Genomic DNA, 25,449 nt, shown 5'->3' on the forward strand with positions numbered 1-25,449 from the left:
TTCGGTCCTTTCGACCTAACAACTCCATCACTGTAATTATTCTGAAAAATTTATGATACTGAGAAGTTTTATGATTGGGACAGCTGGAAAGGAATGTTATTAGAGAGATAGGAGTATGATTAGTTCTTAAAGTAATGTTTGTACATATGGTTGCAGCAGCAAGAGGTTGAAGGCGCTAAATTGGAGATAATACAGTTATGACTTGTAGACGTGCTTGATTTCGAAGTCAGTGACTGTGCCACTTGATGTCGGAATTAGCAACGACACATACCAAGAAATGCTGCCTTTTATATAAAGAAGAAACAGCTCTTTATCTCGTATTTCCAGATCGCACTCTATATAGCCCTTCCTTTAACTAATGGCTAATCTTCCCCCTGCCCCATGCAATGAGCACCTCCAGAATAACTCTGAGGAGGTCCCAACCACCACAGGAGATGTTGTTCAGGTGACGGATCTGTAGCAGATGTAGCTCTATCTGATAGTCATTAATTAATCCCATTAATTCAGTTTTGGGGGTGCTGCCCGTTCCCTGAGCTGGAAGCTCAGTCACCTTCGGGTTATTTCTAGCGCTTTCAAAGCAGCTTTGGGGGAATTGTTGCCTGCTTTTGCACATCTCTAAAATGGAAATAGTAGACACATATCCATCTGCACTTACCCTGTAAGCTGGGTGATCTAATGACTGCGTTGAGCCAAAGCTGTTACATGAAGGAAATGCTGGTTTTATTGTATAGTTTTGCTTCTTCAGGAATTTTAAGGTTATGAGGGAGCCTTGATTCAGGTTTGTCAGGCTCTAGTGGGGCTTAGTAAAGTCAGCTTGGTAATTTCTCTGTTTTTCTACCTGCTTTGCCATTTACCGGTGTCGGGAAGGCGGTACCGCAAGCCGTGTGTCCTGCTCGGGGAGGCTTTGGGTAGCGACACCGCAGAGCTCGGCAGCAGCCGTGACCTTAATCCTGTTTAAACCAAAGGAAACAGCATCTCTTAATGTGTTCAGAGCTCTCCTTCATCCCGATGAGTCCATTAGAGATGCGTGCTGGGCAGCTGAGCACCTGAGCTGCATTTTCCTCGTCCTTTCTGAAACTGAAGTGGACTCTGGAGCTGTGTGGTTTGTCACGGTCTGAAAATCAAGTGTCCTCTCTGTGTGCTCACAGTATCGCGTTTATTCTTCCTGACGCTGACAGGCAACATCCTATTGATGTGCTAAGCGTGGCTGGTGGAGAAAACATTGGCACACAGTGTCTGGTTCTCTATTAATTGTATTTTCTTCAGCCCCCTGACCTGAGCGCAGAGGACAGCCCGGGTTCCTGCTGACACTTTAATCTGCGTCTGCTTCTTCCCGCGCGTCGGGTCTAATCCGTGCTCCGGTGGGCACGTGCGGAGCAGACACATGCACGTCTCGCTGAAGGATTTTAATGTTATCAGTTGTGCTCTCCGTTCGTGTGTTCCAGCCACATGCCGGTGCCATTTCCCCGGGGGATGAACGCCAGGGCTTGTTTTGGGAGCAGGAATTTTCCTGCGAGACCTCCTGCCAGAACGGCCGCGCTCCCCGCCTGCTGTGCCGGGTTATTTCAAGGCAGCACGTCTGCAGCCTCGCAGCCCCTCTCCCTGCTTTGCGGTCACTTATTTTTGACTGTTAGTAGTAAGGAAGAAATGGTGTTTGGAATTTGTGAAGCACAGCGCTGCTTGTGGAGGGGTTTAAAGCACATTATGGGCACAAGCTGGGTAAGCGGCACTTCGGGGCAGCCCGTGACTTGCCTGGCTCAGAGCAGGTTCCCAGGCAATTCCAGGGGTGAAAATGGAGTGTGGTTCTTATTTCCAGTTCTTCCTCAAGCTGGTTGGTGCCGTTTCTGCTCTCCCTGCAAAGGGCACTAATTAATCAGGCCTGTCCTAGGGAGTGATACGCGGTGGAAAAGTGGTTTTGTTGATATATAAACTCTGCACTTCTTGGGCAGATCTTTGAGTTGCGGTGCAAATTATTAGCAAATAATCTTTTAGGTGGTTTGTCCTTGGTGGAGGAGTCACTGTCGTGGGGCCAGGCGTTAATCCTGGCAGGGGAAACGCTCCATCCAGCTGCACCGTCAGGTGGCTTTAGGCAAAGAACAGCTGTGTGTGCGGCTCCAGCGACGGGCCGTGCGTCCCCTCTCCAAGATGTCCTTCCTCAGGTCCGGGTGGCCTCTCCTCCTCCTTCTCTCCCCCAGAGCAGGTGACATTCAGCTCCATGTTAGCCCAGTCACTGGAGATTTACCTGTCCCTTCCTCACTCCACGCAAGTGGTCTGGCACCAATGTGTACGTACAGCACTGCGCAAGAAATCATCCTTTGCGTTCCTCTCGCCAAATACGGAGCTGGTGAGGGGCTGGAGCACAAGTGTGATGGGAGCGGCTGAGGGACCTGGGGGGTTCAGCTGGAGAACAGGAGCTGAGGGGAGACCTTCTGATCTCTGAACTGCCTGAAAGGAGCTTGGAGCCAGGGGGGTCGGGCTCTGCTCCCCAGGAACAAGCGCCAGGAGCAGAGGAAACGGCCTCAAGTTGCACCAGGGGAGGTTGAGGTTGGATGTGGGGAACAATTTCTTCTTCCCCAAAGGGCTGTGGGGCATTGGAACAGGCTGCCCAGGGCAGTGCTGGAGTCACCAGCCCTGGAGGGTTGGACAGACGGACACGAGGTTCTCAGGGACATGGGGTAGTACTAGAGTTGGGTTATGGTTGGACTCGATCCTGAGGGTCTCTTCTAACCAAAATGATTCTATGATTCTGTGTAGCCCCTGTGAACCTGTGCCTGGTATTACACGAATCACACAATCCCAGTTGATTTTTCTTCACTACTGCTCTGAATTTAACAGGGATGTAGCTCCTGGCTGCACTTTCTTTTCCTGTGTAGCCGTAGCGGCGCTGCTGCCCACCCCAGCGGTCCCTGGCGCTGGGTGAGCTGTCGCTGAGCGGGATACGCGCTGCCTGGCCGAGCTCCGGCACCGGCATCCCTTGGCAACAGCCTGTGTGTGCGGGCACCGGGAGCCGCGAGGAGGCGGCCAAGAGAGAACCAGCCACAAGGAGCTGTTGAAAAGCTTCCCGTAGTAGCATTGCTGGGGCAAGGATGGCCTAAAGCTGTAGGGAGCAGGGGAAAAATTTAGGAAGAAGTGATATCTGTAGGAGGCTACGTGGAGGAATTAAGTGAGTTCAGGCACATCTGAGTTTTCTTGGGATTTCAGTTTTCACAAATGGGTTCAACACAAAGCTGCTCAGGATGCTGGAGCTGAAAAAATCAGCTTTGTAGTTGTGTATAAATGAAACATAAGCTGGCAGTCGATAGGAGGTCCCTTCCTGAGCAAGAAAAGTACTTTTGTTCTCAATTTGCAGGTCAGTGCTATGAAATCGAAGCATCTGTTGGAGATAGGTGGCTGTTACACGTTCAGCTGGAACATCGTATTATTGCCAATGCACAACACGGAGTGATGGTTTGCCAATAGAAGCAGTAATAATCTTTTGTTATTTATTCAAGGGCATCTTACTGTAAAGTAAAAACAAATCCAGAGCGATCACATCAGATCCCTTGTGTTTTATGGACACACGAACGCATGAATGAGGAGATCCAGTTTCGGAAGAGGTTAAAGGGAGAGAATCCAGTCCGGAGCTAGTCCTGCCCGGTTTGAAATTGTGCTCTGAGCAGGAAACACTTTACAGCACATAACATGTCCTAACAAACCCGGTGCTGGAGGCTTTCCCCGGGCAGCAGGGTGCATAACGCAGGGGCTGTTCCTCAGCGCAACGTCAGCGTCAGCACCAAGGGCCGGGCACAAGAAACAAGAGTAGGTATGATCGAAAAACCTAAAAATAATGGGCTCCACTGGCAGGGATCAAAAATACAATTCTTAAGGCATGTCGTGAAGAAGAAGCAACAGTAAAGGAGAATTTGGAGAGGAAAGCTGAATGAGCCGTTTTCTGCTGTTGGGTTGCACCGGCGCGGATCTGTCACCGGGTCATTTGTACCAGTATAACCCAGAACCTGTCCCAGAGCATTCCAGCAGCTGGAGGGGATTTGTTTAGATGGAAAGAATGCGTTCAGCATAGCTTGGCCAAATGACACCTACGGGGGACTTGGCAGCTGTTAGCAAGTATTTATAGGATGTAAACAGCAAGGGGAAGAGGATGGAAATAGAGCAAACTGTGGGGGAACGGAAAAATGGGGTGAAAATGGGAAAAGGAAGATTTTACTGCTGTATGGCTTAGACTGCAAAGCATCCATCCAGGTGGAATGAACTGATTGTCTTGCTTGATATTAGCTGGACAAAGCATTCAAAAGCAGAGGCTGTACTTTTGTCCTGATGAGAAGCAATCAGCCTCCGCTGCAGGTTCCTCTGTTCCTGAATGGTTCTGGAGAACAGAGGGATCCTTCTCTTGCTAGGGGATCACTGTTTATAAGATCAGATCAAATGTGCCACCTCTGCTCTCTCACTCCTGTTGGTAGGCAGTAGCGATTGCTTCCGAAATGGGTATTTCCAACAATTACACAGAATCGCAGAATCCCACAATGTCAGGAATTGGAAGGGACCTGGCAAACTCATCCAGTGCAATCCCCCCATGGAGCAGGAACACCCAGCTGAGGTTCCACAGGAAGGGGTCCAGGCGGGTTTGAATGTCTGCAGAGAAGGAGACTCCACAACCTCCCTGGGCAGCCTGGGCCAGGCTCTGCCACCCTCACCACGAAGAAGTTTCTTCTCATATTTAAGTGGAACCTCCTATGTTCCAGTTTGCACCCATTACCCCTTGTCCTGTCACTGGTTGTCACCCAGAAGAGCCTGGCTCCATCCTCCTGACACTGCCCCTTTCCATATTGATCCCCATGAATGAGTCCCCCCTCAGTCTCCTCTCCTCCAGCTCCAGAGCCCCAGCTCCCTCAGCCTTTCCTCACACGGGAGATGCTCCACTCCCTTCAGCATCTTGGTGGCTGCGCTGGACTCTCTCCAGCAGTTCCCTGTCCTTCTGGAGCTGAGGGGCCACAACTGGACACAATATTCCAGGTGTGGTCTCCCCAGGCCGGAGCAGAGGGGAAAGAGCTTCCCAAACGCAGGGCTGCACCCCCATTTCTCATGTTTAGTAGCCACTGACAGCCGGTCCCTTTGATTCATCTGGTGAACGTTTAAATCCATTTCTGAATTAACCTCTTCAGCACATGGGAACAGTGGGTTTCCCAGTTCTCGTGTCAAATACACGTGTCTCTGTGTGAATTCTTTCCTTTCAACTGCACTTTCCGCAGGGTGCTTTGGCTGGCCCTGTGTGTCTCCGTCATTCGTGATCTGCCCCAGTTGGAGACCTGAGTCTAGTTTGTTCTTACGTGAAGTCCTTTCCATATTCTGCTCATCTTTTCCACTTCTCTCTGTCATTTTCTAGTTCTGCTATTTTATTTTTGTTTTAATTTTAGTGAGAAGTTTGAGCTTGCTTGCAGTTTTGAAAAAGCTGGTGCACCGTGGATGTATGTGCTTACGTTTACTGTTTGATTGTGGTTCCTTTGATTTGCCTGTTGAATTTCCACTGAACGCTAGGTTAATATTTTTCAGAGGAGACCCACAGTGGTTCCAGAATCCCTGTGTGTGCACAGGGACAGGAGCTCATTGCTACCTCTGTTTTTCTCTTCTCCCATCAGCCCTGAGGTTCATCTGTTGTTCATCACTTGACTCCATCATTGCTCCGACTTCCTTCTGTGCTCCTTGAAATCAAGGAGTGCACAAAACATCGTGAAGGAATTTGTATCATCCTCACACATTGCCTCCTCACCTGCTCCTTTCCTGGGTTTGTGCGCAGGCAAAACTTCAGCTTTCTCATCCCTCTTTGTCTCATCTCGTTTTCCATCTTCAAATCCATTATTAATCCACGCGGTGACCCATCCCGTGGCCCCAGGCTGGCTGAGTTCCTCTGAAGAACCCCTGGAAAAGACACTTGTGGGAAGGTCCCTCCAATCCAGCTGTTCTTGGCTGCTTTGGAAGAGCCCTGGTTGTTTTTTGATGCATTGCTTCCCTAAAGGCTTTTCCCCCCCATATCCCTGCCTCGGTTCTTGGCTGTTTTCATATCGCTGCCTTTCATAGTGAGGTCCAGCTGGGTGAGCTGCATTTCCTGCCATCCTTAGGGGGTTTATTTGAAGATTTCTGCATTCATACAGTTCGTTTCTGGCCTTGAGGCTTGTTTAGCAATAGACTGGCAGTCCAACCAGTGCACAGTGTGGTTCCATCGACACTGCCATTTGTCTCTTTGTGCTCTTCCAATGACTGTTTGCCTGATAACGTTTCTTTTGTCCTTTCCTTGGCACAGAGGATGCTCCCAAGTTGGAGTTATCAGGGCGCTGACTGAAGCCGGCATCCCCATAGACATGATCGGAGGAACGTCCATCGGTGCTTTTATGGCCGCCTTGTACGCCGAAGAACGCAGCTACAACCAGATGCGCATCAAAGCCCAGCAGTGGTGCATGGTAAGCGATGGAAATGTTGCTCTTACCTCCTCAGATGGGTGCGGGAGCTTCACCACCAGCACGAGCAGCGCTCGAGGACGTGTCCTTCGCTGTCCGTGTGACAAAAAGGGCAGGGAGGGAACTGGGGACGTTGCTCCCGGCCGCGCTGGCGGCAGTCGAGTCCTTGTCTCTGCACCAACTCCAGTCGCAGTGTTAATGCGGAGTGATGTTGTTCAGGTGTGTTAGCCTGTGTTTGTCTTTGTTTTATCTTCTCTTTCTATGCGCTGGGCTCTGTTTCCTGTCCAATTCTCAACAAATGCGTTTCTCTTTTGTGTAATTTTCTCTCTTTCGTTCTCACATGCTGTCATTTTTCAGTGGAACTAATTGACAGAGGTAATCCTTCTCTAAACTAAATACCGAATGTGTGATTTACGGTGTAGCCTGAGAATTCCGCAGCGGTGGTACTCTGTGTCAGGAGAAATTTTTAACTTTAAATATTTAATGCAAGCAAACCCGTATTTTCATAGTTAAACCAAGATTTGGGAAGGTTGTTTTAAATAGTGATTTCTTTGGGTGAAATTATTTATTGATAAGATGTTGATGAAATATTGTGCTAGCACAAGATTACACTGATTCAAATGGACTAAAGATGAAGATTAACGTTATTTCTGAAGTTTGCTTGTTACAACTTTGTTCATATGAAAACCACATTTTCATGGTGGTTTTATTGTTGAAAGGGAAGCAACATGGGGAATTCTCTAAATTAGATGAAGCTCTGGGTCTGTGTACATCATGAGTTTTAGGGGGCGGTAGGAGTCACACGTATCCCGCTTATCTTTCCCGAGTGTCTTCTAACCTGCCGTGGCTTTGAGATGAAATCTGGTGTATTTTGGTGAGACACCACTTACTTTGCAAGCTGGATAGTCTGGGGTGTTAAAATATATCAAGGCCCTGGCAAGTTTGTTCTGTCCTGGTGGACAGAGGACCCTGGGACTCTGTTTCCCCTCCTTGTTACCATTTGCTGTGTAGATTTTGTGCTCTCTATATGAGAACCACCTGTGCCTGGTTTGAGAAGCACCCAGGACACAAACTGTTTCTGACACAGCCGTTTGCTGCAGTCACAATGGTGCAGGAGGCTTGAGATTAAGCCTATAAACCCAACTGTACTGAATCGTGTCTGACATCTGTTTAATCTTGCACTCTTTATTTCCGACACTGGTCGCTGCCAATGGTCCCCGAGCAGGGCGAGCACAGGCGATTCCTCCCCCATGGGGTTTTCTCGGCCTTGGACAATCTGCTCTTCTTAGGCTGGAGCAATGGAATTTTCCTCCGTGCAGTTGTGCAGAGGATTATCTCCTCTTGTTCCTTAACCTGTCAGATCTCTGCTGCGCAGGGGGCGACGCAGAGCTGGAAATGCTGGGTTTGGGCTTCTCAGGGCTGTGCTCCCATTAAAATCGCCTTCATTTCCAGCATTGAGCTCGCCAGCCTAATCTGGAATCACACTTACTTCTAACAGGAATAGTTAAAGATGAAAAGAAATGGAATCTCTTGGCTAACTTTTGGACACAAATTGCGAAGCTGAGAGGATGTTTCACAAAGGGAAAGGCAGGTTTTGGCCCAGCCTCGCGCTGCTTCAGGTGTTGGTACCTTGAAGTCTGCAAATGAGGAGCCAGAAGAGAAATTAATCGCCTCTGTTAGAGCAAATATTTCATCTTATTAATGAAGAATGGATTTACTTGAGGTTTTTCATGATTGTTCTGACAAGCTTGCCAGGTCCACATCCAAACCAGAAACTGTTTGCGAATGAAAAAAGAAAAGGCTGCTGTTTGAGCCCTTTTCACTGCTACCAGCACTGTCCAGCAAAATCGTTGCAGTGTAAATTGAAGAAAGCCGTGAAAACCCTCTCTCCAAGTTCAGATCACAGCTAATGTACAAAGTAGCTTCAGGGGTTATAAATCTTTTTAACTGTGGCTCTTCTGAGTTGTTTTCTCTTGTATTGTGTTGCAGCAACTGTAGACAGAGCAAGGAGAGTGGCTTCTCTCAGCACCAGCTCTGTGTGTAATAGAATCATCATAGAATCACAGGATGGTTTGTGTTGAAGGGACCTTCCCAGCTCCCCCAGTGCCCCCCCTGCCATGACAGGGACATCTTCACCAGCTCAGGGTGCTCAGAGCCCCGTCCAGCCTGGCCTGGGATGTCTCCAGGGATGGTTCATCCACCACCTCTCTGGCCAACCTGGGCCAGGCTCTCACCACCCTCAGGGCCAACAATTTCTTCCTCATGTCCAGCCTGAATCTCCCTCCTTTAGTTTAAAACCATCACCCCTTATCCTATCACAACAGGCCCTGCTCAAAAATCTGTCCCCATCTTTCAACAAGGAGATTTATTGGGGAGTCATAGAAGTTCCACCCAAAGGGACTGAGCGTGAGCAAGATGACAAATCCATCAGATAAGCCCCAGGTTCCCGTGTTGGGCGGCTGCTGGGCAGGGGTTGCTCTGGGGAGCCTCTGTTAAGCCTCTTAATTAAGCCAACGCTGTTCCAAAAGGCCGGAGCTCTCCCCGCTCCAGGAGCTGCTGATTCTGCTCCTCCAAAGCCTCTGAGCTTTCGCTGGTGCAGGTTACTGCTGAGTGCTCTTTGTGCAAAACCTCACAGCCTGGCTCTTTTAGCCTCTGGGGCTTTTTGAAATGGCTTCGTTGTGATGGATTAGATAACTCTGGTATGTTTTGTTTTGTTAAATTTTTATCCGTCAGAATGAATGCTGGTTTTGTCCTGCAGTTATTTCTCTTTTTGGTATTTTTAGAAATTGCTGTATCTCTAGTTGTACATGTGAGGCTGGGAGAAGGGATATTTTTAAAGGGATGTGTTTTCTGAACCTAATGAAGCACGAAAGCAATAAATGACTCTTTTGTCAAAACACAGAGGGGTATGAAATTTACCAGTCAGGCTACTCACTATATATTGATGTATTGCCTCTGTGTGTCTTGTACCATGTTGAGCCACCAGAACGAACAAACTAAAGCTTTCATGTTTGCAGATTTGCTTTTTTAGTTGGAGAACCTTGTTGAAGTCGTTGTGTACCATGGGGTAGCTTTTCAAAAGACTTTTAGGATTGAGGGTCTTCTTAATAAGAAAGCTCATCTTGCAGCAGAGCTATAAAAGTGAGATTTTGTGAGCAGTGGATGGAGAATTGTCAAACAGTTGGTCTCCTAAGAAGGAAAGTGTAAAGTCCTGCATCTGGGCAGGAACAACCCCAGGTTCCAGTGTAAGTTGGGGAATGACCTGTTAGAGAGCAGTGTAGGGGAAAGGGACCTGGGGGTCCTGGGGACAGCAGGGTGACCATGAGCCAGCACTGGGCCCTTGTGGCCAGGAAGGCCAATGGTACCTGGGGTGGGTTAGAAGGGGGTGGTCAGTAGGTCAGAGAGGTTCTCCTGCCCCTCTGCTCTGCCCTGGGGAGACCACACCTGGAATATTGTGTCCAGTTGTGGCCCCTCAGTTCCAGAAGGACAGGGAACTGCTGCAGAGAGTCCAGCGCAGCCACCAAGATGCTGAAGGGAGTGGAGCATCTCCCGTGTGAGGAAAGGCTGAGGGAGCTGGGGCTCTGGAGCTGGAGAAGAGGAGACTGAGGGGGGACCTTATTAATAGGACAAGGGGTAATGGGATCAAGCTGGAACACAAGAGGTTCCACTTAAATATGAGAAGCAACTTCTTCCTGGTGAGGGTGGCAGAGCCTGGCCCAGGCTGCCCAGGGAGGCTGTGGAGTCTCCTTCTCTGCAGACATTCAAACCCGCCTGGACCCCTTCCTGTGGAACCTCAGCTGGGTGTTCCTGCTCCATGGGGGGATTGCACTGGATGAGCTTTCCAAGTCCCTTCCAGTCCCACACATACTGTGATACTGTGAACCGGGGCTGATGTCGTGCGGCCGCTGTGCTTCTGGGACCCGAAGGTGCGTCATCCTCGGAGCCGCCGTCCTTGGCCCTTGTGCTGTTGGTTTGTAGGGAAGAGTGAAGCAGAGCAGAACTCGGGAAGCGCTGGCTGCCTTTCCAGAGGGTGATCTTTAGTGTCATTTATCTGCAGACTGGTAGGTGGTAGCAGCTATTCTTGGGAGTTTGGAGACTGTTGGCCATCAGCGTCTGCTAACAGGGCATGTCCCAGTTATGAGGAATGGGAATATTAAGAAATAACGATTAATTAGAAGTATTTTGGTCATGTACAAGATTACCGCAAGCATTAATTGCAGGAAAAATGTAGAGGCTCAGCATCACAAAGATCATTTGCAACAGGGACAACCCGATGTTTGGTGCTGAGCTGGAGAGATTTTTCTTCATTATTAAATAAAGGACTTTCTGTAAATGCCTCTTTCCCCGATTTAATCATTCTAAGTAACGTCAGAGACCAAATCCCTATTTTAAGTCCAAAGCTAATTCCGTCTCGCTCGGAGCTGTGGGTATCGTGTCTGTAGTTGGGTCGGCACGCTGTCCTCACCCCAGCAGGGCCGAAAATGAGGATGAGAACCAAGGCGGCAGGTTCATAATGGGTTTTGTGCTCAGGCTTTTACATTCTCCCAAGTTTCCTGTTTATATACTTGTTTTCGAGGATCTTTTTCTACACTTGGACTTGTATTTTCTGGGCAGATACTTAATATAAATCTAAAAGCAGCTGGACATGACCGTGTAGGCTAATCCTGCTCTTCTTTAAATCGTGGCTGAGTGAAGCGAGGGCAGATGTTGATCCCAAATCCTGCTGTTGTGCCGCAGGTCTCTGCTGGGCACGAAGCCTGTTTATTGCCAGCTGTTTGTTCAATGGTAGAGAATGTGGAGATATTTGATCTGATAGAAACATTTCATCCAGTGAAACCCTATTTAATTGGGGGTTTTTTTGGCCTTCTGTTGCATTATGAGTATGATGTAATGTATCAGGCATTGAATTTTGTTAGGATTTATTAGCGTGGTTATGGGACAAATAGTGCCATATAGTTTAGGTATTTTCATGATTTTATGTTGTAGGTTAGTGCACACATGTAATGCACTAGAAATGGGAAAAAAAAAAAAAACATGAAAGCTTAATTACAGTCTAGGTGTGTTTAGAAGAGACACCCTTGACAGTGTGACATCTGATGTAATACGTGTCTGTAGTGCTGTAGGAAACCTCCCGTGATTTGGTTTATGGAGCTCACGGTGAGCGCCCTTAGCAGGATCTGAACGCTGGTACCAAACACGACTCACGCTGCGATGAAAAATAACGGGCACCGATACATTGAAAATGTGTTCAAATTGTTTAATGTGCAGCTGACTTGACCTTGCTGCAGTCCCAGAGAATCACAGATGTGTTTTTATAGGTGCTTACACTGAGGCAGATAGAAGAATTAAGATTGGAAGAGAGATTAGGTGTGATCCACAAATAAGAGATATATCAAGATGTAGATTCCTGTATTACAGCTTTGATTTCTCTCCATGCTGCTGAACCCCATGTACACTGTGCAAAGGAAGATGAAGAGGGACATAACTCATCATATCTTTTTGTTATCAAAAAAGAAACATCAAGAATTGTATGATTCACGTATATTTGTTAAGGCAGAAGCCCATGCGCGCTGCTCTAGAGGGACGCTGACTTATGGGCAGAAGCGAAGCAATGCAAATATATATATATATTATTCTTCCATTGCCTTATTGCAAGCTGGCTACAAAATTTGGTGCTTTTCATTTTAAATTTATGGTACTGTACAAGGAGTTACTGGTTGTGGGTTTTGTAGCTTTAACGTGTTGGCTGTAAAATCTGGAGTATGATGTCTCTCGAATTGGATACATTAATGCAGACATTAGTGTGGATTCTTGCATATATTTATCTTAAAAATGCCTCTATTTTCCTTTTTAGGTCGTGAACTCACTGTTTAAGAACTTTCTAGACTTGACATATCCGATAACCTCTATGTTTTCTGGAGCGGCTTTTAACAAAAGCATCAACAACATCTTCAAAGACAAGCAGATCGAGGTGGGTTGTTTGTTCACTTCGTGCACAGTAAACGATGCCGCTGTGTTCTGTTGTAGCAGAAACAGCTTTCCCCTGTGCTAATACGAGAGATGAGGCTGTGGGACGACTGCAAACATGGTAAAACTGAATGTGATGTTACGTCAATATAGGAAGGAGCCTATTCTTTCATTGTGGTGTGTTTAGAAACGTAAGGAGTAGATTATTTGTAGCTACTTCTCTTTGACAAAGGGATCCTATTGTCTGAGAGCAGAAGTTACAATTGTGTCACTGAGGTAGAATCGATAATGTTTTATCATTATTTTTCTGCAAACCAGGTCTAAGAGGCCCTTAGGGTGCACCAGGGGAAGGTCTTGGAGGGGGCACCAATGGGTTTGGCTTCTCTAACTTTTGTTTTTGAAGCTAGAGTGAGTTTTTATGAACAGCCTATTGAAAACTGCAATAATGTCCAAGCGTATGGTTTCCTGGTTTGCACACGGTGACCCTCAGTAGTCACTGGATGTTGTGTGGTCTCCCTGAGCTGATGGCCCTGTTCAGAATCCACCTCTCCTCCCTCCCTTGGCAACAGCAATTTATAAAGCACATTATCAGTGGATGTCTTAGGGAGTTTTTGGGTGATTTTTAATCTTACTTCATTTGCAGTTTTAACCAAATTATTCCTGTGTTTGGAGTCCTCGTGATGAAAGATGATGTAGGAACTTAACACTATATATACTTTAGTATATTTATTAAAAATAAACCAAAACATTCCCTACTTAAATGCAAGTAGGAAAGTGATTAATCATCACATGGCTTAAAATAGCGTTTTGCTGTGCAGAGAACAGGATGGGGCTGGGAACAAACAGGTTTTTGGGAGTTAAGTCCTTCTGAGACGGGAATGATTTTTGTTATTTGGGCAGCACCAGCCTCACTCTGAGCTCTTTAATCCTGCGTATCCCTCCTGAAGCATTCCCGCTCCTATGTGGTTCCAGCAGTGCCTGATGGAAGACGTGTGATTGTCCGATGACTAAACCAGCTCCTCCGCTGGCTTTGATGTATCTGAGGAGCCACCTTACGCAAAGCACTGAGACCTTCTCAGGGGTGCAAAGCTTGGTCTTATCTCGGTTAACTTGGTGTGAATCGTGGGCGTCACACTGCAGGATGATGCTGAGCTGGGCTTTCAGAAGGAGTGAGTGACCAAATGGGAGAAAATCTCCTCTGACTTTAGAATCATAGAAAAGTTTTAGTTGGAAAAGACCTTCAAGATCATCAAGTCCAACTATTAACCCAACACTACTCCATGTCCCTGAGAACCTCATCTAAACGCCTTTTGAACCCCTCCAGGGATGGTGACGCCAGCACTGCCCTGGGCAGCCTGGTCCAATGCCCCCCAGCCCTTTGGGGAAGAAATTGTTCCCAGATCCAACCTCAACCTCCCCTGGTGCAACTTAAGGCCGTTTCCTCTGCTCCTGGCGCTTGTTCCTTGAGCTTCCCCTCCCCTATCTATTCCTGCTTTGGATTTCAGCAGTCAGTGTATCATACTGTTTAAGATGCAGTAGGTTCCTTCCTTAGGATTTTTAACAGCTGTAGTTGTATGGTCTGTTCTAACCTTGCAGTCACAGGAAGGTTGTGACCAAGAGAAACCCAGTTCTGAGGCACAGAACAGCGTCATATTTCTGTGCGCTGCGTGTCGCAGGCTGAACCCCTCTGTCTCCTCATGTTGGAAGGTTTCCATCAGATAAATAAGGAGAAACGTTGTGTAGCTCTGCAAGGAAAGAGGCAGTTACTCCTTCATTGCCATTTGTGTTACCAGCACAGGTTACCCAGTCGTTATCACTAGACAGATGGAAACTGAAAGGTGACTTAGAAAGCAGCAGGAGCTGAACTAGGACACATTAAGCCTTGCACAAATGTTTTCTTAAAGCATTATTTCAAACCATCCAAACTGCAAATATCCATCTCTTCTCAGTAGTTGGAGTGTTTTTGAAGTGGGGAGGGTAGCAATGATTTCCAAGTGGAAATACGTACTGACAAGAATTAATTACAGCCTTACAAACCTATTATAGATTGAGTTTGGATGCTTGGGCACAGATGCCTCTGCCGGGAGGATGCACGGTGATGGCAGGAGAACCTGAGAGCTTCCTCCCCAAGGGGCTGCGCTGGGTCCTGGCCCTGGTGTCTTTATAAAACCCTGAAATGGGGGAGGGCTGGGCCTGGTCCTCCTCTTCCATGGCTGGGAGGTGACGCCGCTGCCCTCCTTCCACTTCTGCATCAGGCCGGGGAGCAGGAGCGCTTACGTTGAACTGTTATTTCTGACACTGAAAGAGAGGTTTCCATTTCTTTTTTTCCTAAATTTGCTCTCTGACAACCCGTGTAACGTGGGAGTCGCGTGATTCCCAGCAGTGCTGTTTATGGGGTAACCCTGGTTACCGGCACCCCCGAGATTGCTGCGGCAGATGTCAGCCCAAGGCTCCACGGGAGATCGGCCTGCGCAGGTTCGCCAGGGAAGCACCAGAAACCCAGGGCAGCGTGCTTGAAAGATGTTTATCAAGAAATACAATTATTGCTCCTCTGTAATTAATAATCTTTCTGGGAGAGCACCAAGCTCTGGAATTTTTATCCCCAGTGCCAGAAGCAGAAAATGCTCTTGCAAGTCATCCCAGCTGGAGGTTCAGGTGTGAGGAATCGGAAAAGACTGTTACCAGGTTCTGTTTCGGATTTGAGTGATGCTGTGTCCCCAAAATTCATGAAACGATACCTGAGAAATGCAATCTTTATGACTGCGAGATAGGTCGTGGTTTGGTTTCCCTTGTGCATGGGTTTGCATGAATATGAAAGGAATTGTCAGATGGAATTTTCTCCTCATTCCCTTAGTTTTGCTTAAAATGTGGTTGATGCACCGAGATGTGCAATCATCAGAATATCTTTAGCGTGGAGAGGCACCCCTAATACTCTCATAGTCACACTTTATTCATCCACCCTCCTGTGGCATTTATACCAGATGGGTTGTAATACTTGTGCAGCATCTGTTAGTCCTCCCCGATTCCACCATCTTTGCAGAGCTGCTTAAGAGATTAAACTTGCTAGAAAAAAACCTTATTTGTGGCTGTTTACATTCCAGTATAAGTTGGGGAATGACCTGTTAGAGAGCAGTGTAGGGGAAAGGGACCTGGGGGTCCTGGGGACAGCAGGGTGACCATGAGCCAGCACTGGGCCCTTGTGGCCAGGAAGCCAATGGTACCTGGGGTGGGTTAGAAGGGGGTGGTCAGTAGGTCAGAGAGGTTCTCCTGCCCCTCTGCTCTGCCCTGGGGAGACCACACCTGGAATATTGTGTCCAGTTGTGGCCCCTCAGTTCCAGAAGGACAGGGAACTGCTGGAGAGAGTCCAGCGCAGCCACCAAGATGCTGAAGGGAGTGGAGCATCTCCCGTGTGAGGAAAGGCTGAGGGAGCTGGGGCTCTGGAGCTGGAGAAGAGGAGACTGAGGGGGGACTCATTCCTGGGGATCAATATGGAAAGGGGCAGTGTCAGGAGGATGGAGCCAGGCTCTTCTGGGTGACAACCAGTGACAGGACAAGGGGCAATGGGTGCAAACTGGAACACAGGAGGTTCCACTTAAATTTGAGAAGCAACTTCTTCCTGGTGAGGGTGGCAGAGCCTGGCCCAGGCTGCCCAGGGAGGTTGTGGAGTCTCCTTCTCTGCAGACATTCAAACCCGCCTGGACCCCTTCCTGTGGAACCTCAGCTGGGTGTTCCTGCTCCATGGGGGGATTGCACTGGATGAGCTTTCCAGGGCCCTTCAACCCCTGACATTCTGGGATTCTGTGATATCAGAAAGAAGGTGAACCCCTGGCTGAGCGATGAGGTTGCTGTGCTGCTCTGTAGGCTGAGCAGTCTTCTGGAATAAGTATTTCTTGCTATTCGAAGAGGAAATACGGATTTTTGTCTTCCTTGGTTTTGCATGAAATGTTTGCATAAGAAGCAAATTTGTGAACTTAAACACAGGGCTGATGGGTTTTGGTCCATCCCTGCAGACATTTGTGTCTATCGATAAGATACAGAGGTTGTTACTTTGGTTTGTGTTACAGTTTTGGTAAAACTGGACCCTCCTGTGTTGCAGGATCTGTGGATTCCTTACTTCACTATCACAACTGACATCACGGCCTCGGCAATGAGGATCCACATGGACGGTGAGTGTGCAAGAAGCCTTCTCGGGTGGCAGGTCGCAAATTGTGATGTGAGACTTCGGTATCAGCCCTTGCTCCTGGAATATTCCCCCCCTTTGAATTTGTCTTTCCTTTTGTTTCTCCCTTCTGTGTTTGCTGAGCACCAAACTGCGGTGGCACACAGACAAAACAAGGAACAGAGCTGTTGGGAAGAAATTAAATGAGAAGCTTTATTCGCTGTTTAGAGGGAAAACAGGTCCGTTGACACCATTCTGTTTCCTTAAAACATCCCGTGAAGTGCAGATGTTTTAGCCATAAATCAGAACTAATACAACCGAAATGCTTAAAGATTCAAATTCCCATAAACGAAGCTATTTTGCCAATAATGGGACTCCTGTGCCTGAAGCAGAGACTGGGTTCGGTTCTTAATTGTGTCCAGTCCTCATTATATCTCTGCTGGAAAGCTGTACCGTGCCTCAGTGACTGAAGGAGGAGCAGGATCCACCCCGCAGCCCCGTGGGTCCCTTTGCTGTTGTCACTTTGGGGCAATGGTGACTTGGGCTTTGCCAAGGATGGCACGAACCTCCTGGCTGCCCCAATATTGCCTGGGGTGGCTGAAGCCTTTGCAGCATCCCTGATATTTGGGTTTGACGCAGGTAGAACTGTTCCTGTTCCAGTTGAGGTCAGGAAACTCACTCCAGCTGCTTGTCCATGCAGAATGTAAGGAGAGAAATAGCTGGAGAGTGGTTGTGGTCATCTCCAGAATCCACTGAGAGGAGAGGAAGGAGGTTCCCAACTGCTGCAATTACCCATCTTGGTTTCATCCGTGGGGTGTAACACAGGAATTCAGCGTTTTTCTTGGGTGGAAGTTCCAACTCAACTCAAACTATTAATAATAAACCCCAAAGTATCGACCTGTGCTAAACAGTAGGAGTGCTTAGGTTAAAATTAGACCTGTTATCTATTTTAAAAAGAAAAGGAAAAAATCAATTCCTCATTTGCTGGAAAGAGTTGCCATTTGGGGCACCAAGTATTTAATTATTGAGAAGTGAGCTAACACTGCAAGTGTTATTTATTTTTGATATTTTCAAGATTCACTTCTCAGACAAGACCCTCGGCCTCTTTGGAAATGAGTTGTATTCCCAATTCAGCTGATGCAAATGTTAAGAGAGAGAAATCCGTAAATAAAAGCCTGAAAGCAGAATGTTTTACAGGAAACAGATCCAATCCATTTCTACTTGATTCAAATTTCTGTTTGAAACAGTTTAAAAGATTATACTTTCTTCCTTCCAGCACTACTGACAGAAATGTCCTAGGAAGATATAAGGTCACTGGTTTTACAAGTGAAAATGGCTTTAGCTGCACTTCAGTCTACTCCTTCTTTCTCTCCCTTTTCCTGTCCTTATCAGCGTGAGCACAAAGCACTAAAGCCGATCCCCGCAGTCGGGCATATGTTGAAATCTCCTAGAAGGCCATAAAAATGAGGGATGGGCTTAAAACTCTGGTTTCTAAGGCCTGATAGTATGTCTGAATAGTGCTGCTTTTTTTTTCTCCCAGCCACGATTACATTATAGAATATAATAAACTGCTTTAATAACTTTCTAAGGGTAATCTCAGGAGAGCCTCTAGCTCCCGATTATTTTAATGAGTGCAAAAGCCTGCCCCACCTGTGTGGCAGTAATTAACGCTGTTGCCATCCCCCCCTTCTCGTTCCCGCAGGCTCCCTGTGGAGGTACATCCGTGCCAGCATGTCCCTGTCGGGGTACATGCCCCCCCTCTGTGACCCCAAGGACGGGCATCTCTTGATGGATGGAGGTTATATCAACAACCTACCGGGTAGGTGCATGGGTTGGTTGGGGAAAAGTGCAGGTTGGCCAGAGAGGTGGTGGATGAAGCATCCCTGGAGACATCCCAGGCCAGGCTGGACGGGGCTCTGAGCAACCTGAGCTGGTGAAGATGTCCCTGCCCATGGCAGGGGGGGCACTGGGGGAGCTGGGAAGGTCCCTTCAACCAAACTGTTCTATGGTTCTACTGAGAACGCAGCCCAGCGAATGGCCTGCCAAACTTTGTCCTTTTTGGTTTTGGTCAAGCAAAAATGGAAGCAAGGAGAAATGTTGCAGACACCCTTCATCTCATGATGGTTACCAGGAGTCATCATTCTCAGTTTCCTAAGTGTTTCTTTTATCATGGCTTTATTAAGACTATTTTTTGTTACGAAGTATTTCCTAATAGATATTCTGAACATGTAATTCCAAGCTAATTTTGAATTTATTTTGGTGTTCACTGAAAGGAAAGAGCAGAAATTAAACTGCAAACTTATATTCCATCTTTGAGCTTCTGCTCAAAAAGTATCAGCTGAATAAGAAATAATTTTGAGAAAGCAGCAGAATTAACTCTTTGTTGCTCACACTGGTGTCACCCGGAGGGTTTGGCTGCACGACATTGGTGTCTCAGAGTGGAACCCTGGTTTTCTAAGGAGTGATGTGGAGTTTGGGGTGTTCTGAGAACTGAACCCTAATGGGTCCAAGGCGTGTGAATTCACTTGTGTAGGTTTGCCATGTGTTTTATGTCAGGGTTGTCCTTGGAAAGCATTGGAAGGTGGGTGGCTCAGGAGGGTGGCCAAGATAGGAGATACAGGATGTCATTGCAGTTTGGGACTATAATTGTGTACAAATAAAGAGGGAGGAATCTAAGTTAGAGGCTCCATATCTGAGCAACTCAAGTCATTTACATGTTCCAGACAAACCCAGATTATATTTTTTCGTCAGGTCTGTATTTGCCTGGAATGGAAATAACACAAAATAGACCCCCCCAAATCTGTCTCTGACATTCTCTGTTTGTGTCTGTAAGCAAAAATACGAATTGCAAACCAAGGCAGGTTTTCCACCCATGCATACTGGAGAGGGCAAAGAGCACACGCAGATGACACTGGGTAGCAAAGATACAGTAGACTGAATGGCCCAGGAATATAAATCCAAGTTACAGAACAGATCTTATTTAAGTAAGTGTCTAAATTAAGCAGCTAAATTGCTTCTTCAGAGCTGTGGTTCTCCTACACATAACTATTTTGGAAACTGCAACTATCTTGGACTCTGGGGGTGTAGAAAAATATAAATTCATTCTGTGAGGTTCGTGTCCTTCTCTTCCCTCCCTGGGCGCTTCCCTAAATCCTCACCCATATCCAAAGGCTGCAGCCGGTCCTTTCACTGACCTTGAAGCAGAAAGTGTTGCCTCATTTCTTTCCCACTTCCAAATATGAATCTTTCTCTTGGATACCAAAGCTTTTCTTAGGCTGGAATGCTCCCACCCCCTCGGTGTTGTCTGATCCTGAGCTGCTCCTTCCCTTCATCCCCGTCTGTCTGCAGGGCTGACCCTGCGCTGCTCACTCTCCTCTCCAAGGCCACCTGTTCTCGACAGGTCGCAGAATCCCAGCCTGGCTGGGTTGCAGGGACCTCTGTAGATCCCCAGCCCAGCCCTGCTCACCAGGGTCACAGAGCAGATCACACAGGTGGGTCCAGGGGGTTTGAATGGCTCAGAGAAGGAGACTCCACACCCGCTCTGGGCAGCCTGGGCCAGGCTCTGGCACCTCCCAGCAGAGAAGTTTCTGCTCATGTTCAGATGGAGCTTCCTGTGTTTCAGTCTGTGCCCGTTGCCCCTCACCCTGGTGTTGGGCACCACTGAACAGAGTATGGTCCATCCTCTTTATGCTCACCCTGAGATATCAATCAGCATTGATGAGATCCCTCTCTGCTTTTCCAGCTGAACAGCCCCAGCTCTCTCAGTCTCCTCATCACAGAGATGCTCCAGACCCCTCAGCATCTTTGTGTCCCTCCACTGGACTCTCTCCTTGTCCTTCATAAACTAGGGAGCCCAGAACTGGACACAGAACTGCAGATGTGTGATTCATTCTGTGACTCTGTGATTCCCACCAGCTGATGTCGCGAGGTCCCTGGGTGCAAAGGTGGTGATCGCCATCGATGTGGGGAGCCAGTATGAGACAGACCTTGTCAACTACGGCGACTGCTTGTCCGGCTGGTGGCTGCTCTGGAAGAGGTGGAATCCACTGGCCAAGAAAGTCAAGGTATTATAGATTATATTAAAATGGCGACTAGTTTTATGTGCAGAGCAGGAACCTTCTACTTGTTCATTCAGGGAGCAATTCTGGGGACAGACCATCATCTTTCTTGGGTTTGGGCGCTTACTCTGGACAAAGCAAGCTGGGCAGTGCCCTGACACCAAAGGAAAGGCAGTGACATGGGAGAGAGTAGAGCCCTGGGCTGGGAAGGGGATGGTAGAATTGTCAGGGCAAGGGAACCTTTTCTTAGAGGTGCCCTAAGTTTTAATAAAGTCAGAATGTATGCATTTTACCAATAAAAAGTAATTTGTCTTTGAGCTGTAGATTTAGGGAGATTTTAGCACTAGGCAGTGATTAACGTTACTGCTACTGATAATGCAGGGCTGCAGAGTGTGATGGCCTCAAGTTGCACCAGGGGAGGCTGAGGTTGGATCTGGGGAACAATTTCTTCTTCCCCAAAGGGCTGTGGGGCACTGGAACAGGCTGCCCAGGGCAGTGCTGGAGTCACCATCCCTGGAGGGTTGGACAGACGGACATGAGGTTCTCAGGACATGGGGTAGAGGTTGACTTGGCAATGTGAGGTTGATGGTTGGACTCAATGACATTGAAGACCTTTTTCAACCAAAATTATTCTATGATTCTAAGATTATTTTTTTTTAATTGTTGCATGAAATTAGGCCAACTCTGTTACTTAGTCTTCTGCATTTCTTAAGTTATCTGGCTCTGCAGCTGTCCAACAAGTGAATGATGTTTTTAATTCTTCCTTCCCAACTACAATTAACACATTTCTCTTGTTGGAACAGGAAATAAAATACTTGTTTGTTCTTCCCAATGTTGCAGAAAACACTGCAAACTGTTGGTACTGCTCTGTAATCTGAAGTTTTTCCTCTTATAACTCCTTTCCCTGAAAAGGTCTCATCTCCCTGAAAAGTGATATTATATTTGGAGTGGTACAGCTGTGGAATGTCCTGCTGCGCTGTGGCAAAGCTGACCATGCTGCTCCCAGTATGTTGTGGGGAAAATTGGAGACCCTGATGCTTCTCAGTAGCATCCAGTGACATATTGATATTACAACTGCCCGAGTGACAACAGGCGCACATGAAAATGTGAGATTCCTTCTGAAGTCTCCATCTGTGGAGATGTTAAAAACTCAGCTGGTCTTGGACAGCCTGTCCCGGCTGCCCCTGCTTGAGAGATCCCATCAGCCTCAACCGTCTGCAAACTCTCTGCCCTCGTCCCGTAGAGATCAGCACCCATCGCTGCCTTGAAGGGTCCCCGTGCCCCTTGCCCCTCAGCACAGATCTCTCGAGGTACCACAATATCCTGGAATGAAAGGCTCAGTTCAACCTTGAACTGCGGAAACATGTTTGAAGGAATTCCCGTTCTGCTGCGGATGATGGAGACTCTGGTCAGCTGTCTGCGCTGCCCGCGGAGCAGACGGAGCCGTTGATGTGTGAAGGCTTCTGTGCGCTCTTGGGGAAAAAAAATGATAGATAACTTGCTTTTTCTCCATTGTGAATAGAGAACGCATTCCAAAATGAAATTTGTGAATTAATCATGATGTCTGGCCGGGTTGGCAGGTGCTGAACATGGCAGAGATCCAGACGCGGCTGGCGTACGTGTGCTGTGTGCGGCAGCTGGAGATGGTGAAGAGCAGCGATTACTGCGAGTATATCCGCCCGCCCATCGACCGGTACCGGACCCTGGACTTCAAGAAATTCGAAGAAATCTGTGTAAGTGCATCCCAGGCAAGGCAGTTTCCCCCATATTACCATTCCACTGAAATCTGCTGGTTTGTGGTGCTAATTAGTGCCTGAGCTGTTGTTGAGTAAGAAGAGTCCGTTGGCACAGAGTGAAAAATTGACACTAAATAATTCTGTGGAATGATATCACAGCTGTGAGATTGGATTAACAGCAGAAATCGAGTCAGTAATCTTATTTATATAATGACCTGTGAACGGATCAGTTGCCACGCTCTGTTTTGTGACAATTCTTGCTCATCTGCTTGGTGAAAACTCTTGGGTGTCTGAGCTGCTTTGGGCAGTTGCGGTTTGTCAAATGGTGTCATTTCTCTCCTTTCATTATGTAGCTTGTTGTCGCATGAAAAATTCGAAGAAGTCTGTAGGGAAGGCCATGAATCAGAGAAATGGAGGGCAACAGGCTAAAGTATCTGGCTCGGTTAACGTTTCAACACTTCTATTAATAAAACATATCATCCACAATTCCTCTGCACCTGATAGAGTATCAGGAAAATGGCACCAATGTCAGTGGAAGGACATTGTAAAAAAGGTAACACCAGGTTACGCTTATCTGGGATTTAGTTTGGTTGGTTTGTGTGTCAGACACCAGCATGGGAGGAGCTGACTCCAGGTGTTGAATTGTCGAAGTGATACAATTCAGCGTTCACAACAAAAATGCCTTTGCCCGGGTTGGGGTAATCACAGCAGTTCTGGCTCATTGTCTCCTGTCAAGAAAGTGATTTTACTGTCCCTCTGTTCTTTGTCTGCCTCAGCCTTGCAAGCGTTGTCCATCCTCAGGTGTTTCCGCATGGCTTTGCTCTTCTCCTTTGCTAAAAACCCTTCCCCTGCAGTTTTTCTTGAAGTCGATCTCCTTTACAGATGTAGTGAGAACCTACAATCCTCATTAAGCTGTAGATTGATTTCTTGATCTTATGAATCCCAAACAAAACCAGGAACACAGTGGACCCTGCAGATCCACGTTTGAGACCTTCGGACCCAGCAGCAGCTACCAACCCACCAGCTGATCTCCCCAGTATAAATATTTTCTCAAGGATATTTGGTGTCTCCGAGCTCCTGGGCAAACTGTGCTGTCTGCCAGGGGTGGATCTAGGACTTTGCTGATAAATAATATTCTTTGGTAGATGGAGTGGCCTGGCCATTCTGCAAACCTTGACAAAGGGTCTGGTAGTTCATCACAGTAACAGGTAGTGAGGTATCAAATCATTGTTCTGTCTAATTGGGTGTCGTTAAAGAGATTTAAAGACACCAGGCAATTTTTTCTCAGTGGAGTCTTGAACACAAGCCCTATGGGGAGAGGCTGAGGGAGCTGGGCTTGTTCAGTCTGGAGCAGAGGAGGCTTAGAGGTGAGCTCAGCACTCTCTAGAACGACCTGAAGGGCAGTTCTAGCCAGGGGGGATTGGGCTCTTCTCCCAGGCACTCAGCAATAGGACAAGGGGGCATGGGCTTCAACTCTGCCAGGGGAAATTGAGGCTGGAGATGAGAAAGCAATTCTGTGCAGAGAGAGTGGTCAGCATTGGAATGGCTGCCCAGGGAGGTGCTGGACTCACCGGCCCTGCAGGTTTGTAAACTGAGATTGGCAATGGCACTTAGTGCCATGATCTGGTCAATGGACTGGAGTTGGACCAAGGGTTGGACTGGATGATCTCTGAGGGCTTTTCCAACCCAGTCCATTCTGTGATTCTGTGAGTAAAGCGTGAGAAAAATGCAGGTTCTCAACGACGTGACGTTCTGTGAGCAAGTTCTTGGCAGGAGACACTGTGGGTATGGAGGGGCAGCACCTCCCTGGATTTTCATTCCCTGCAGTGGAGCTGAATAACTTTATTCCACAGGGAAGCTTTAAACCGTGCTGACCTTAAAGGAAAGAGCAACCTATGCATTCTTTTATTGTTATAGGGGCTTTTAATTTCAGCTGTGTACCTGGATTTTACAGAGAATAGAAACGGACACCATATAACCATTCCCAAGACCTGTTTTTCTGTCCTTTTGATTTGATTTTCAACACCATTTCTACTGTCTTGTTAGAAAAACAGTAAAACTCAGAGCAATCAGTTTATTTTTTCCAGTTGTTTCCATGCTAGTGACGCGGTGCCCTGTTATTATTCCCAGAGCAAATTATGTTATACTTTTAAATGAGCGTTTGTGGGTTGGATCTTGTCCATGTGCCATCATTCCCGCTCCAGCAAACCAGCTCTCACGTGTTCAGTGCAGTCTGGCTTAACTTATTGCAAGAATTTTTGGAGCCCTACGGTAACTTCTCTTTGCTAGAAAAGTTGTATTTTCTTGGCTTTTCTTGAGCCAAGAGGGGAGAAGAGACAAATTAATTCCTATTGTTACCTTCTTCCAAAGAAAGAGCCGGTACTGTGTGCATACATACGTGTCCTGAGCTTCTCTTTATAAGGTGTTATTCTGCAAGCAGCCTGCCTGAAAAATGTAAGAATAGTTGTGTGAGGTGGCATTTTCATTGCATACCCTGGGAGCAAAGGTCAAATTAGCATTTTGCCTTAAAATAGCACCTTGTTTGCTTAATCGTCCCCTCGTTCTTAAGCTGAACAGCCCACGTAGCTGAGGCTGGAAGGTGGCAAAAGTACATCCTGGCTTTGGGTAGAGCTCTGGATTTCTCACTGATTTGGAGATGATGTGACAGTGTTGGTTTTTTTAATATTAATTACTCTTTTGCCTTGACTCTTTTTTCTGCAGGAAGTGGGATATCAGCACGGGAAAACTATATTTAGTGTCTGGTGCAGGAGTGGAGTGCTTGACACGATGCTGACAGACAGGACTTGGACTTGCAAATCCAAAACCGATGTAAGTGTTCGGTATAACTGCACTCACATGCCAGATTGTGTACAGCCCCAGAACTGCTCAGGGGATGAAAAAGAACGATCAATTGCCTCATGTCCTTGCTGCGAGCATGTAGATAAAATGGTATTTTAGGCAAGAAATGGCATGATTAGATTTTCAGAAACTTCTTTCCTTGAATCACAGCCCGGATGAACGAGATCCTGCACTTCTCTGGTCACCAGGTATGAGTGTGCCAAGGTTTGCTCTGCCCAGCT

At 47.3% G+C, this 25,449-nt stretch overlaps 1 protein-coding gene across 3 annotated transcripts in view; it reads left to right on the forward strand.

The window, feature by feature from the left end:
* Positions 1-25,449, forward strand: part of PNPLA7 (patatin like domain 7, lysophospholipase) — a 129,831-nt gene that overhangs the window by 94,456 nt on the left and 9,926 nt on the right. For all 3 annotated transcript variants that reach the window (XM_065853939.2, XM_065853940.2, XM_065853938.2), the window contains exons 27-33: positions 6,296-6,452; positions 12,304-12,420; positions 16,513-16,582; positions 18,278-18,394; positions 20,491-20,639; positions 22,214-22,366; positions 25,091-25,198. In XM_065853939.2, the coding sequence (XP_065710011.2) occupies positions 6,296-6,452; positions 12,304-12,420; positions 16,513-16,582; positions 18,278-18,394; positions 20,491-20,639; positions 22,214-22,366; positions 25,091-25,198 (871 nt within the window). The remainder of the gene's footprint in view (positions 1-6,295; positions 6,453-12,303; positions 12,421-16,512; positions 16,583-18,277; positions 18,395-20,490; positions 20,640-22,213; positions 22,367-25,090; positions 25,199-25,449) is intronic.

This window comes from Patagioenas fasciata, chromosome 20, assembly GCF_037038585.1.
Source record: "Patagioenas fasciata isolate bPatFas1 chromosome 20, bPatFas1.hap1, whole genome shotgun sequence".
Taxonomy (NCBI): Eukaryota; Metazoa; Chordata; class Aves; order Columbiformes; family Columbidae; genus Patagioenas; species Patagioenas fasciata.